The 15,861-nt window shown below is 30.8% G+C and overlaps 1 protein-coding gene across 2 annotated transcripts; it reads left to right on the forward strand.

Annotated features, from left to right (window-relative positions):
- Positions 1-7,004: 7,004 nt before the first annotated feature.
- On the forward strand, positions 7,005-9,854 carry LOC135129505 (modifier of mdg4-like). 2 transcript variants are annotated; one of them, XM_064056670.1, is made up of 4 exons: positions 7,005-7,151; positions 7,209-7,598; positions 7,646-8,036; positions 9,321-9,854. In XM_064056670.1, exons 2-4 carry the CDS (start codon positions 7,224-7,226, stop codon positions 9,581-9,583), a joined length of 1,029 nt encoding a protein of 342 aa, XP_063912740.1. In that variant the 5' UTR covers positions 7,005-7,151; positions 7,209-7,223; the 3' UTR covers positions 9,584-9,854. The 2 variants fall into 2 exon arrangements, with proteins under 2 accessions (XP_063912740.1, XP_063912738.1); XM_064056668.1 differs by lacking the exon at positions 9,321-9,854 and adding an exon at positions 8,674-9,304.
- The last annotated feature ends 6,007 nt before the right edge of the window (positions 9,855-15,861 follow it).

Genomic DNA, 15,861 nt, shown 5'->3' on the forward strand with positions numbered 1-15,861 from the left:
TGACATTTTTCAATTTTACAGTTTCTTGACTTCTAAATTTTGCAATTTTTCGATATTACAGTTTCTCAGTTTTCGATTTTTCACATTCTTAGTTATTAATTTTGTCATTTTCAATTTTTCGTTTCCTCAATTTTTCAAGTTCTCGATTTTTATTTTTCATTTTCCCGATTTTTTTTAATTTTCATTTTCTCGATTTTATGTCACAAATTTTCATTTTTTCAATTCCTTTATTTCTTGTTGTTTCTTTCGATTTTTCAATTTTTCGAATTTTCAGTTTCTCAATTTTTCGTTTCCACAATTTTTCACGTTCCCGATTTTTATTTTTCAATGTGGCGAATTTTTAATTTTTATTTTCTCAATTTGTATCACAATTGTCCGTTTTTTCATTTCCTTTATTTTCTGTGTTTTTTTTTTCGATTTTACAATTTTTCATATGTTCAATTTTTCAAATTTTCAGGCTTTGAATTTTCAGTTCGTCTATTTTTCAATTTTTAAATTTTTCACTTTGGAGTTTTTGGATTTCCAGTCTTCCGATTTTCCAATTTCTTTAATTTTCAATATTTCTATTTCATAATACATCTTTCTTTTGTTTTTATTTTTCACTTTTTCGATTCTTAAGATTTTTCAAGTTTTCATTTTGTAATTTTTCGTTTTTTATTTTTGATTTTTCAATTTTACAATTTCTCGACTTCCAAAATTTTCAATTTTTCGGTTTGCACCAGTTTTTCAATTTGGCAATTTTTCTCTTTTCCAATTTTTTTGTTTCCGATTTTTGTTTTTCATTTTACCGATTTTTTAATTTTCACTTTTTCGTAGCAGGTACTAGCCCCACTCACCCATCCTCTTTTCTTAGAGGGTATGTCATGTGCCAAAATCACTTTTATCATAGCAAGTACTAACCCCGCCCACCTGGGTTCTTCTCATTTTAACTACTAATTTTACTTCTGTTTAGTATAAGAGCGACCTTTCATTCAGAGTAAACAAATGAATCACTGAAATGAGGGTGGGCGGGTGGGCGGGGCGGCGGGGCTAGTTTTTGCTCATAAGTCTATTGATAAAACTGAACATAGCCCCGCCCACCCCCTTCTTCATTTGACTAACTAATTTTATTTATTCTGAAATCGGAGTTGAATTTTATTTTGACAAGCGGTAGAATCTCAGATTTAAAACAAAGTAAAAAGTAGCCCCTCCCACCGACCCCTATTCTATTTTGATCATTCACTCTTATTGGCCGTGAAGAAAGAATTGCAGCAGTTTTCAATTTTCAATTATTCAATTTTTCGATTTTTCAATTTTTGACGTCTTCAATTTTTTGAACTGCATTTTTTCAATTTTTCATTTTTTTTTTTTAGTACTTGTTAAGAGAAAACTGATTTTGGCAAATCATATACACTAAGAAAAGAGAGGGCGGGTGGGTGGGGCTAATCTTGTTAAAGTATGACTGAACAAAGATTAGTCACTGGAATGACGAATCTTAAGAAAAAAGCTAAACTCAGCTCCGCCCACCTTTTTTCTCTATTTCACTGACTTATTTGAATTACTGCACAATGAGAATCGAACTCTATTTTGACAAGCGGTAAAATCTAAGATATAAAACAAAGTCAAAAGTTCTAGCCCCACCCACACGCCCTCCCTCTGTTTTCTTAGAGGGTATGTCGTTTGCCAAATTCAGTCTTATCTTAGCAGGTACTAGCCCCACCCACCCACCCTGTATTTTCTTAGAGATATGTCATTTGCCAAATTCAGTCTTACCGTAGCTGGTACTAAACCTGCCCACCCGCCCCTATTTTCTTCTAGGTATATTATGTGCTAAAATCACTTTTATCACAGCAAGTACTAACCACGCCCACCTGGGTTCTTCTCATTTTAACTGCTAATTTTACTTCTGTTTAGTATAAGAGCCACCTTTCATTCAGAGTAGACAAAGAATCACTGAAATGAAGATGGATGGGTGGGCGGGGTTAGTTCTTGTTATTAGGTCTATTGAAAAAGCTGAACATAGCCCCGCCCACCTCCTTCCTCATTTGCCTAACTTATTTTATTTATTGTGAAATGGACATTGAAATATATTTTGACAAGCGGAAGAATCTAAGATTTAAAACAAAGTCAGAAGTGCTAGCCCCCTTATTTTTTTGTTGTTTCTTTCGATTTTACAATTTTTCGTTTATTCAATTTTTCAAATTTTTAGGCCACTCGATTCCAATTCGTCGATTTTCCAATTTTTAAATTTTTCCGTTTGCAGTTTTTAGGTTTCCACCCCTTTTTTACTTTTTGGATTTTCAATTTTTCGTTAAACTTTAGATTTTTCAAATTTTCGACAGTTTTTTACTTCGATTTCTCAATCGACGTTTTAATTTTTCTTTTTTAAAATTTTTCAATTTTTTTCTATTTGTCGATGGTTCGATTTTTTGATTTCTCGGTTTTTCGATTTTCCAATATTCGATTCGTCAATTTTTCAGTTTTTCGATTTTTAAGTTTTAGGTTTTCGAATTTTTCTTTTTTGATCTTTGATGTTTGGATTTCTCGATTTTTTAATTTGGCAATTTTTCAATATCACAGTTTTTCATTTTTCGATTTTTCAGTTGCTCAATTTTTAATTTTTCCCTTTTCCAATTTTTTTGTTTCCGATTTTTATTGCCATTTGCTAAAATCAGTCCTTTATTAGCAGGTACTAGCCCCACCCACCCGCCCTTATTTTCTTAGAGGGTATGTCATGTGCCAAAATCACTTTTATCATAGCAAGTACTAACCCCGCCCACATGGGTTCTTTTCATTTTAACTACTAACTTTACTTCTGTTTAGTATAAGAGCGACCTTTCATTTAGAATAAACAAATGAATCACTGAAATGAGGGTGGGCGGGTGGGTGGGGCTAGTTTTTGCTCATACGTCTATTGATAAAACTGAACATAGCCCCGCCCACCTCCTTCTTCATTTGACTAACTAATTTTATTTATTGTGAAATCGAAGTTGCATTTTATTTTGACAAGCGGTAGAATCTCAGATTTAAAACAAAGTAAAAAGTAGCCCCTCCCACCGGCCCCTATTCCATTTTGATCATTCACTCTTATTGGCTGTGAAGAAAGAATTGCAGCAGTTTTCAATTTTCAATTATTCAATTTTTCGATTTTTCAATTTTTGACGTCTTCAATTTTTTGAACTGCATTCTTTCAATTTTTCATTTTTTTTTTTTAGTAGTTAAGAGAAAACTGATTTTGGCAAATCATATACACTCTAAGAAAAGAGAGGGCGGGTGGGTGGGGCTAATCTTGTTAAAGTAAGACTGAACAATAAAGATTAGTCACTGGAATGAAGAGAGAATCTTAAGAAAAAAGCTAAACTCAGCTCCGCCCACCTTTTTTCTCTATTTCACTGACTTATTTGAATTACTGCACAATGAGAATCGAATTCTATTTTGATAAGCGGTAAAATCTAAGATATAAAACAAAGTCAAAAGTGCTAGCCCCACCCACACGCCCGCCCTCTGTTTTCTTAGAAGGTATGTCATTTGCCAAAATCAGTCTTATCTTAGCAGGTACTAGCCCCACCCACCCACCCACCCTGTATTTTCTTAGAAGATATGTCATTTGCCAAATTCAGTCTTACCGTACCAGGTACTAAACCCGCCCCCCGCCCCTATTTTCTTCTAGGGTATATTATGTGCCAAAATCACTTTTATCATAGCAAGTACTAACCACGCCCACCTGGGTTCTTCTCATTTTAACTACCAATTTTACTTCTGTTTAGTATAAGAGCCACCTTTCATTTAGAGTTGACAAAGAATCACTGAAATGAAGGTGGGTGGGTGGGCGGGGTTAGTTCTTGTTATTAAGTCTATTGAAAAAGCTGAACATAGCCCCGCCCACCTCCTTCCTCATTTGACTAACTTATTTTATTTATTGTGAAATGGACATTGAATTATATTTTGACAAGCGGAAGAATCTAAGATTTAAAACAAAGTCAGAAGTGCTGGCCCCCTTATTTTTTTGTTGTTTCTTTCGATTTTACAATTTTTCGCTTATTCAATTTTTCAAATGTTCAGGTTTTTTTCAATTTTCCTTCAAATTTTCAAGTTTGATTTTTCAATTTTACAATTTGTCGACTTCCAAATTTTCAATTTTTGCCTTTTTCAATTTTTCGTCCCCTCAATTTTTCAACTTCCCGATTTTTATTTTGCGTTTTTCTGATTTTTATATTTTTAGTTTCTAAATCGTCGATTTTCCAGCTTTAAAATTTTTCAGTTTGCAGTTTTTGGGTTTCCATCCCTTTTTTACTTTTTGGATTTTCAATTTTTCGTTAAACTTTAGATTTTTCAAATTTTCGACAGTTTAATACTCCGATTTCTCAATTTTTTTTTCAATTTTTCGATGTTTTAATTTTTCTATTTTTAAAATTTTTCAATTTTTTTTATTTCTCGATTTATTACATTCAGATGTTTGAATGTTTTGATTGTTCAGTTTCTCAATTTATCAGTTTCTCAATTTTTTTCTATTTCTCGATGTTTCGATTTTTCAGTTATCCGATTTTTCAATTTTTTTAAATTCTGGAATTTCGATTTGTCGATTTTTCAGTTTTTAGATTTTTAAGTTTCTCCATTGTTCAATTTTGAGATATTTCAATTGTTCAATGTTGTAAATTTAAGGTTTTCCGATTTCTGGATTTTTTGATTTTCCAGTTCTTCAGTATTTCTATTTTCCAATTTTTCAAATTTTGACATTGCTAAATTTTCAGTTTTCCGCTTTTTCAATTAATATATTTTTTTGATTTTCACGCGTCTCGAATTCGCAGTTTCGATTTTTCAGGTTTTTCAATTCTTCAATTTTTGGATTTTTCGGTTGGCAAATTTTTTAATTTCTCAATATTTGTTTCAGTTTAGGGATTTTTCAATATTTCTATTTTTCGACTTTTCGATTTTAAATTGAGAAATTGACAATCAAAAAGTTAAAAGTTGAAAAATTAGAAAAGCGGAAAAATCAAAAAACGAAAAAATGGAAAACTGGAAAAACTGAGAAACCAAAATAGGCCAAAATAAAAAATTGAAAACTAATAAATCGAAAACCTGAAGATCAAATCACATTAAATCGGGAACGAAAAATTAACAAATCGAAAAACTGAAAAACAGAACATCTAAAACCAGGAAGTCGAAAAATCGAAAGATTAAGAAATATTGGAAAATTAAAATATCAAAAGATTGAAAAATCTAAAATTTAAAAATCCAAAAATTGAAAAATCGAAAAAGGAAAAAAGTAGACACATCGAAAAATCCAGTAGTCAAAAATAGAAAAGCCGAAGAATTGAAATATTGAAAAATCCTAAAACTGAAAAATCGAAAAATCAAAAAAGTGAAGTCGAAAAATAGAAACCTTAAAAAATCGAAAAATTGAAAAATCAAAAACCTGAAAAATCAAAAAGTTAAAGAACTGAAGAACAGGAAAATCGAAACGTTCGAAGGTCAAGATGTGGGAAAATCAAAACATCGATTAATTGAAAAATCGAAAAATTGAGAGTTTATGAAAGTCAAATTTGAAAAATTAAAAAATCGAAAATTTGACAAAATGACAATTGGAAAACAGAAAATCTAAAACCGGGAAGTCGAAAAATCAAAAGATTAAGAAATCGAAACATTTGAAAAATTCGAAAACTTGAAAAATTCAAATATCGAAGAACTGAACTGAAAAATCGAGAAATCGAAAAATCTAAAATTTTAAAAATTAAAAATTTAAAAATCGAAAAATTGAAAAATCGAAAAAGTAAAATAATCAACACATCGAAAAATCCAGGAGTCAAAAATCGAGAAGTCGAAGAATCGAAATATTGAAAAATCCCAAAACTGAGATATCCAAAAACTGAGAACTTAAAAAGTCGAAAAATTGAGCAATCGAAAAATCCAAAAAGTGAAGTCGAAAAATCGAAACCTCAAAAAAACTAAAAAGGAAAAATCGAAAAATTAAAGAATTGAAGAACAGGAATATCGAAACCCTCGAAAGTCAAGAAATGGGAAAATCAAAACATCGATTATTGAAAAATCGAAAAATTAACAGTTTGAATGTCAAATTGGAAAAACTAAAAAATCAAAAATTGGAACAAACGACAATTGGAAAACAGAAAATCTAAAACCGGGAAGTCGAAAAGTCGATAGATTAAGAAATCAAAACATTTGAAAAATTCGAAAACATGAAAAACGGAACAGTTTTGGGATTTTTCAATATTTCTATTTTTCGACTTTTCGATTTTTAATTTTTTGGATTTTCAGTTTTTCGTTTTTCAAACTTTAGATATTTCAAATTTCGACTGTTTTATATATTTCGATTTCTGAATTTTTCGATTTTTCAATTTTTTATCGAGATTCGGATGTTTCGATGTTTTGATTGTCTCAGTTTTTGAATTTTTCGATGTTTCGATTTATGTATCGGTTTTTCGTGTTTTTACTTTTCGGCTTTTCGATTTTTGAATTATCCACTTTTTCAATTTTGCAATTTTTTAAATTTTCAAGTTTTGATGTTTCTGAATTATCAGTTTTCCGATTTCTCAATTAATCTATTTTTTGATTTTCCCATTTTCGACTTGCCAAGGTTTCGATTTCTCGAGTTTTCCTTATCTTTCCACACAATTAACCATTCGCTATGATGATTCACTAGATTGGACACAAAAACTCAAAAAAAATGGTTGCATCCACCCTTTTCCAGTCGCCCAGACCAATTTTCATTAAAACGTCGCTAATTAAAGAAGTTTTCATTATTTATTTAGTAAGTTTTAGATTGGCGGTCACGTGATTTAGCCAAGAGAGCGCATGCGCCCAGCATTGTTTCAAGGCAACCTTCAATTTTAAATTTTTTCGACCGTCCAACATCGAATCAATTTTCAAAAAAAAAACCTAAAAATTAATACCTCACGTGATGCTAACCGCCAGTTGTTATCAGTTGCCCCCCTAAACTAATAAATTATTTATTATCAACAAACTGTCATAAAAATTCGACGTAACGCGTTGACATTTCAACCTGTGACGTCACAACTGTCGTCCACCATTTTCATGCTTCTATGATGCTAGAAAAAAGTCCGGGTAAATCGCAATCAAACGAACAAGTTCGAGTGGCATAGGCCCCGCAGCCCCTCAAAGTACTTAAAAACGCCCCCCTTATGCTCACACCACAGGTAAAAGCCCCCTTTCACACGCCCCCCTTGACCCAAAATTTTTTGCTTTTTTTCCAGCAATAACCGTTTCAAATGGAAGGCGAACAGTTCTCTCTCTGTTGGAACAATTTCCACAGTAACCTAAGCTCGGGTTTCAACTCTTTACTCAAAGATGAGGATTTAGTCGACGTTACTTTGGCTGCCGGCGGCCGCTTCATGAAAGCACACAAAACCGTCTTGTCCGTGTGCAGCCCCTTTTTCAAAGACTTGTTCCGCGCGAATCCCAGCAAACACCCGATTGTCATACTCCCGGACGTCAACTACAACGCTTTATGCAACTTGCTGCAGTTCATGTATCAGGGCGAAGTCAGTGTGAGTCAGGAGGAAATCCCCACGTTCATGAGGGTTGCCGAGATGTTGAAAGTTAAGGGTTTGACAGACAACAGCTCGTCGCCGTCGTCGTCCAGTGTAAGTCCCAAATTTCCAATCTTTCTCAATTAAGACGGTTTTTTTAGGAGTCGAACGGTTACAGCGGAACCAGCCGCAGCCCCTATCTCTCCGACCAAAGACAGATGATGAAAAGACCCCAGCGACCTGTCAAAAAAGTGATAAAACCCGTACAGCCGCTGAGGCCCATCGAAAGTCCCAAACCTCCGCAGTCGCCGCACCCTCCACCCGCCAAAAAAGCGCTCATTATAGAGGAGGCGATGCGGCAGGAGGAGCAGGAGTTTCCCGAAGCTCTGATTAAACCCAAAGAGGAGCCCCAGGATGACACCGAAAGCAACGCGTCGCAGAAATTCGAGGACAACAGCATGGATTTGTCGACCATGTTGGATTCAAAACTGGGGGAGTCGTCAAAGTGGCAGACCCCTGAGTTGAACAAACCTCAGGATTCGTCGACGCCAGGTATGTGACTGAAGTGAGTTTTGACGTAGATTTTGATTTATTAGTTGTTTTTAAAGCAGCGCTGTTTAAACAGAAATCGTGAGTCGGTGTGGAGTGGTTTTTGAGTTTGGTCACAGGGTTCTTGATTGCACTCAAAAAAGAGTTTCTGGATTTAAAAATGTTTCTGTGACGACGTTATTTGTTTAATTTTATGGCGCAACTTGTTTTTGGTTGCACAATATTTAGATAGTGAGTGGTTTGTGCAAGAGTATGATGCAAAGTCCCCCGGTTTTCGAAATAGTGATTAAAACGTAAATTAATTCAGTGGTTTATTTGTTTACTTTGACGGACAACGAAATGGATGAGTGATGCCGTCGGCCGAATTACTTTCCTGGAATTTTGACAATCGGGAACCTCAATAAAATAATACACCTCCAACTTAAATACCTTATTTCTTTTCAGTTACGTTATATGGCATTCCGTCGCCCTACATCTCCACATTAGTTTCACCTCGAGCGAAAGCGGATTATTTTATTGAAGTTTCTAGCGAGTAACTTCTGTAGTACTAGAACGTGAATGTTGCATGCAATGCCATATAATTGTGTAGTTGTTGTTTGTGGATTGGTATTTAATTGTCAGTGTATTATTTTATCTGCAGGAACCCTGCAGTGCATTCTGGGAAGACGGGGTAATCCACGTCTGATTGTTGATGGTTACGTCTTCTATAAGAAGAGCGTTTACAAAGGAAAGGCGTTTTGGTACTGTAAAAATAGTAGGACACCTGAAAAATGTCAGGCCGTTTGTTGGACAATGAACGGCAATATAGTAAAGTGGCCGTATATGCACACTCATCCGGTCATTCCAGACGTGTTTAACCCAGACGAAGACACGGAAGTTCCTATACAAAATTTACAAGAGGTTTTGTGGCAGACGTCGTACAGTTAAGAAGACACAAAACTGAATTTCGTTCTTAACTGCCATTTTGCGTAAAGTTTGTGATATTATTTGACTCGTTATTTTAATTTCTGGTAAATTCAAAGGGTACAACTGAAATGTATGTCAAAATTGACAAAGTTTGTGTCTATTGTGTATATACAGACTGTTAGGTCTCTATATTTTACACAGGTAGATTAGGTGCCATTTATACCAATCAGATTAAGTTCTGTCAATCTCTCTTACCCCTAGGTGTAGTCTTTTATTTTGAAAGTGATTTTTGAGACTGTCGTATTTTATCTCGTTTATAAACATTAACTGTAAGTTTTTCTTAATAAAGCGATTTTTAAATCCGACGTTTGTTTTGGTTAGGTGGAGGTCTGATGTTGATTAAAAGCGGCAGAGGTCAATTGGTGCTAATCCACGACGGCCATATTTACATACACTGTGATACAAAGAACAATAGGCACATTTGGGTCTGTGTGAAGAAGAAAACCCTCAACTGCGAAGGCTGCCTGACGACGCTCAACGGACCCATTCTTTTGTCGTACAGTGGACACAACCATCCACAGTTACAAGACGTTATACAAAGACTGCAAGTACCTAGTTGTAGTGTCTCGCCAGAGCTGCTCTAACGAATCAGACACCAAATGCCATATTACTTAAGTTTACGGACGAACGAAGTTAAGTTCCAGTCGCTTGAATGTATTTTAAGTTTCAAACCAAATATTTATTTCAGTTAGGTTTCTCCAGTCCATCGTTAAGTTTGATTTTAATTTATGATTTAACTTTATTTCTGTTGACTAGTTGTAAACAAGGTTTAACTTATTTATTTATTTTAGTTATGTTTTGAGTCAGAAGTGACGTTTTGTATGAATTTTCCATAATAAAATGTGGGAAGTGCGATCGCATTTATTCGTTACGGTCCCGAGCACCGGCGCGCTTTTGCTCAAGCCGGTTCTGCGTTTGCGGTGATTTACGCGGGATTAGGTTGGTAGTGACCACAGAATATAGAGAAGCGTCATAGTTTAAATTAAATGACGATTGAGGATTCCTCGACTTATGTTGGCAACAACAATATAATTAACTACAATAGAAAAAATGTCATAATATTTTTAAAGACGCGTTTTACTTTAATTCAGGTCACACGAATTACAGTTCAACATGTTGCAATTTAATTTTGAATCTGCTAACCCGAATGCTTTGAAATGTTGCAGATGTTTTAAGGTTATAAAGAGCATAATGAATTTTTAGTCAAAATATATTTGCTTATCCCCTCCAAAAAATTGATGAGTCTCTTCTTGTAATTTATCATTCCATTCATATTTTTTGATCTGGATATACAGGGTGATTCAAAAAATTTAATGAATGCGCAAATTTATTTTATTGATTTAAACAAAAACTACAAAACCGATTGATTTGAAATCTAATGCGAAAAAAACATAATAGGCGTGCAGTCGTCACGTTTCCGACAGCGAGGGAAGTACTGTCTAAAGTCTTAGACCAATTTTTTGATTTCTCGATTATTTCATTTTTTGATTTTTAAATTTTAGGTTTTTCAATTTTTCGTTAATTTAATTTTCCAATTTTAAAAATTTTTGATTTTGTGAATTTTTAATTTACGGTTTTAAAACTTTTCGATTTTTTCAATTTTTGGATTTTCGCGGTTTCCTAATTTACTAATTTTTCGATTTAACGATTTTTTTTTAATTAAAAATTTTTAAATTTTTCAGCTTTTAACTTTTCGATTTTTCGATTACATATTTTGAAATTTTCGATTTCTCGATTTCTAGATTTCAGTTTTGGAATTTTTTTAGTTTTTCGATTCTTCAATTTTTGTCCGATTTTGCAGTTTTTCGATATTTCAGTTTTGAGATTTTTCACCATTTCTATTCTTCAATTTTTGATTCCTCAATTTTGACTTTTTCGATTTTTAAAATTTTCGGTTTTTAAATTCTAGATATTTAAATTTTCGAGATTCCGTTTCAATTTCTGGAGTCTTCCATTTTTTAATTTTTCGATTTATCGATTCTTGTGTAATTTTCAATTTTTCAAATTTCGACGTTTCTAAATTTTCTATTTTTCGATTTCTCAATTCCTCCATTAATGGATTTTTTGTTTTTCCCATTTCTCGACTTTTCAATATTTCGATTTTTCAGTTTTGAAATTTTTCAATTTTTCTCCCATTTTTCAATTGTCCGATATTTCAGTTTTTGAATTTTTCAAATATTTCGATTCTTCAATTTTGGATTTGTCGATTTCTGAAATATTCGATCTTTGGAGTTTTAAATTCTATATTTTTCAGTTTTTAGATTATTGATTTTGGGAATTTTCAGTTTTTCGGTTTTACAATTTTTCAATTTCTCGATTTCTCCAGATTTCGAGGCTTGTTCAATTTTTCGATTTTTCCATTTCCCAAATCTTTGATTTATCGATCTTTTTAATTTAAAATTTTCGATTTTTCAGTTTTTAACTGTTCTGTTTTTCGATTTTGGCTTTTATGATTTGTCATTTTTTTAATTTTCGATATCTGGATTTTCAGTTTTTCGATTATTCAATTTTTGTCCGATTTTGCAATTTTTCGATATTTCAGTTTCGGGAGTTTTCACTATTTCGATTATTCAATTTTTGATTCCTCAATTTTGACTTTTTCGATTATTAAAATTTTCGGTTTTTAAATTCCAGATATTTAAATTTTCTATTTTTCGATTTCTCAATTCCTCCATTAATCGATTCTTTGTTTTTCCCATTTCTCGATTTCTCGACTTTTCAATGTTTCGACTTTTCAATTTTCATTTCTTCAATTTTTGGATTATTCAATTTTTCGATTTTTTAATTTTTCAATTTTTCAGTTTCCTAATTTACTAATTTTTCGATTTAACGATTTTTTTTAATTAAAATTTTTAAAATTTTTCAGCTTTTAACTTTTCGATTTTTCGATTTTGGCTTTTTGATTTGTCAATTTTTTGATTTTCCACTTCTCAACTTTTTGATTTTTGATCTTTTTGATTCCTCAATTTTGACTTTTTCGATTATTCAAATTTTCGGTTTTTAAATTCTAGATATTTAAATTTTCGAGATTCTGTTTCAATTTCTGGAATTTTCCATTTTTTAATTTTTCGATTTATCGATTCTTGTGTAATTTTCAATTTTTCGTTTAATCAGTTTTTCGATATTTCACTGTTGGGATTTTTCAATTTTTCAAATTTTGGCGTTTCTAAATTTTCTATTTTTCGATTTCTCAATTCCTCGATTAATGGATTTTTTGTTTTTCCCATTTCTCGACTTTTCAATATTTCGATTTTTCAGTTTTGAAATTTTTCAATTTTTCTCCCATTTTTCAATTGTCCGATATTTCAGTTTTTGAATTTTTCAAATATTTCGATTCTTCAATTTTTGGATTTTTCGATTTCTGAAATATTCGATCTTTGGAGTTTTAAATTCTATATTTTTCAGTTTTTAGATTTTTGATGTTCGATTTCTCGATTCTCAACTTTTCGATACTTTAATTTTTCAATTTCTCGATTTCTCGAGATTTTGAGGCTTCGATTCTTTGATTGTTCAATTTTTCGATTTTTCCATTTCCCAAATCTTCGATTTATCGATCTTTCTAATTTAAAATTTAAAACTTTTCAGTTTTTAACTTTTCTGTTTTTCGATTTTGGCTTTAACGATTTGTCAATTTTTTAATTTTCGATATCTCGATTTTCAGTTTTTCGATTCTTCAATTTTTGTCCGATTTTGCAATTTTTCGATATTTCAGTTTTGGGAGTTTTCACTATTTCGATTATTCGGTTTTTAAATTCTAGATATTTAAATTTTCTATTTTTCAATTTCACAATTTCTCCATTAATCGATTTTTGTTTTTCCCATTTCTCGATTTCTCGACTTTTCAATATTTCGATTTTTCAGTTTTTCATTTCTTTAGTTTTTCGAATTTTCTACTTCCATTTTTTAACTTTTCGATCTCTAGATTTTTCACTTTTGAAATTTTTCAATTTTTCGTTTCTTCAATTTTTCTCCCATTTTTCAATTGTCCGATATTTCAATTTTTGGATTTTTCAAGTATTTCGATTCTTCAATTTTTGGATTTTTCGATTTCTGTAATATTTAATCTTTGGAGTTTTAAATTCTATATTTTTCAATTTTTAGATTTTTGATGTTTGATTTCTCGATTCTCAAATTTTCGATACTTTAATTTTTCAATTTTAAATTTTTTTATTTTGGGAATTTTTAGTTTTTCGGTTTTAAAATTTAAAACTTTTCAGTTTTTAACTTTTCTGTTTTTCGATTTTGGCTTTACGATTTGTCAATTTTTGAATTTTCGATTTCTCGATTTACAGTTTTTCGATTCTTCAATTTTTGTCCGATTTTGCAATTTTTCGATATTTCAGTTTTGGGATTTTTCACTCTCGAGTCTTCAATTTTTGATTTCTCAATTTTGACTTTTTCGATTTTTCAAATTTTCAGTTCTTAAATTTTGGATTATTAAATTTTTCGCGTTTTCCTATTTTTCGATTTATTGATTTTAAGTTTCTTAATTTTTCACTTTTTAACTACTTAATTTTTGATTTTCGCCTTTTTTGGTTTGTAATGTTTTTTATTTTTCGGCTTTTGAACTTTTCGATTTCTGGATTTTCAGTTTTTCAATTACTCAATTTTTCGATTTTTCAAATCTTAACGTTTCTAAATTTTCAATGTTTCGATTTCTCATTTTGTCGATTAATCAATTTTTTGTTTTTCCCATTTCTCGATTTCCCGACTTTTCAATTTTCATTTCTTCAATTTTTGGATTATTCAATTTTCGATTTTTCGAGTTCAATCTCTCGATTTTTCAATTTTTCCTTATTCGTTTTGAGAGTTTTCTGAATTTCGATTCTCCAATTTTTCAGTATTGACGTTTTCGATTTTTCAAATTTTCGGTTATAATTTTAGATATTTAAATTTTTGGCGTTCTCGATTTTTCCATTTTTTAATTTTTTAATTTCTATTTTTCAATCGAATCGAAAAGTCAAAAAACCGAAAAAATGAAAAATCGAAACTTCCAAAAATTCAAAAACTGAAACATCGAAATCGGTAAATCTATTTTAAAAATAGAAAAACTAAAACCAAAAATCAAGAATTTTAAAGAGTGAGAATGGAAACATTAAAAAATGGAAAATGACAAATCCTGAAATCGAAAATTTTCCAAAATGGAAATGTTCCGGAACTGAAAAATTGAAAACTTGAAAAACATAAAATCCCAGTTTTGGATTTTGTTTTTCAATTGTCATTTTGTCAAATTTTTCATTTTTTAATTTTTCAAATTTGACTTTCATAAACTCTCAATTTTTCGATTTTTCAATCAATCGACGTTTTGATTTTCCCATTTCTTGACCATCGAGTGTTTCGATTTTCCTGTTCTTCAGTTCTTTAATTTTTTGATTTTGATTTTTCAGGTTTTTGATTTTTCAATTTTTCGATTTTTTAAGGTTTCTATTTTTCGACTTCACTTTTTTGATTTTTCAATTTTTCAGTTTTTAGATATTTCAGTTTTAGGATTTTTCAATATTTCAATTCGTCGGCTCTTCTATTTTTGACCTCTGGATTTTTCGATGTGTCTACCTTTTTACTTTTTCGATTTTTCAATTTTTGGATTTTTAAATTTTAGATTTTTCAATCTTTTGAAATTTTAATTTTTCAATATTTCTTAATCTTTCGATTTTTCGATTTCCTGGTTTTAGATGTTCTGTTTTTCAATTTTTCGATTTGTTAATTTTTCATTTTTCGATTTATCGAGATTTGATTGTTCAGGTTTTCGATTTATCAGGTTTTCGATTTATCAGTTTTTCAATTTTTTATTTTGGCCTATTTCGGTTTCTCAGTTTTTCCATTTTTTCGTTTTTGGATTTTTCCGCTTTTGCAATTTTTCAACTTTTAACTATTTGTCGATTTCTCTATTTTTCGATTTTTCGACTTCATCACTTTTCGATTTCTTGTTCTCTTGATCTTTCAATCTCTCATTTTTTCAATTTTTCGAATTTTTAAGTTTTTTGATTTCACGATTTATCGAGATTTGGATTTTTCGATATTTTGATTGTCAATTTCTCAATTTATAAATTGTTCAATTTATAACTTTCCGATTTTTCGATTTTGGCCTATTTCGGTTTCTCAATTGTTCGACTTTTCGACTCCACGATTTCTTGATCTTTTGATTTTTCGATTTCGATAAAACCGATAAATCGAAAAATCGAAACACGGAAAAATTCAAAAACTGAGACAATCAAAACATCGAAACATCCGAATAAATCGAGGTCTCAAAAAATTGAAAAATCGAAAAATAAAAAATTCGGAAAAAGGAACTAAAATATACAAGAACTGAAAACTCGAAAAATTCAGAAATCGAAATATATATAAAACAGTCGAAAATTGAAAAATCTAAAGTTTAAAAAACGAAAAACTGAAAATCCAAAAAATTAAAAATCGAAAAGTCGAAAAATAGATATATTGAAAAATCCCAAAACTGAAACAAATATCCAAAATTGAGAAATTAAAAAATTAGCCAACCGAAAAATTCAAAAATCGAAGAATTGAAGAACCGAAAAATCGAAACTGCGAATTCAAGAAACGGGAAAATAAAAAAATATATATTAATTGAAAAATTGGAAAACAGAAATACTGAAGAATTGGAGAATCAAAAAATCTAAAATTTAAAACATTGAACAATTGAAATATCGCAAAATTGAGAAATGGAGAAATTCAAACATCAAAGAATCAAAAAAGAAAAATTCGAAAATCTAAAACTTAAAAATCGAAAAACTGAAAAATCGAGAAATCGAAACTCCAGAATTTAAAAAAATTGAAAAATCGGATAACAGAAAAATCGAAACATCAAAAAATGGGAAAATCGATAAACCGAGAAATCCAAAAATCG

The sequence above is a fragment of the Zophobas morio genome, unplaced genomic scaffold, assembly GCF_036711695.1.
Source record: "Zophobas morio isolate AGI-343-1 ecotype UQ-CSIRO unplaced genomic scaffold, CSIRO_AGI_Zmor_V1 ptg000016l, whole genome shotgun sequence".
In the NCBI taxonomy this organism is placed as follows: Eukaryota; Metazoa; Arthropoda; class Insecta; order Coleoptera; family Tenebrionidae; genus Zophobas; species Zophobas morio.

What these genes read in the sequence shown, in the direction of transcription:
- LOC135129505 (XM_064056668.1), top strand. Translation starts at nt 7,224, where the DNA reads ATGGAAGGCGAACAGTTCTCTCTCTGTTGGAACAATTTCCACAGTAAC. An exon ending in CGTCGCCGTCGTCGTCCAGT is followed by an intron (nt 7,599 to 7,645) that starts GTAAGTCCCAAA and finishes CGGTTTTTTTAG; the next exon opens with GAGTCGAACGGTTACAGCGG. An exon ending in TCAGGATTCGTCGACGCCAG is followed by an intron (nt 8,037 to 8,673) that starts GTATGTGACTGA and finishes TTTTATCTGCAG; the next exon opens with GAACCCTGCAGTGCATTCTG.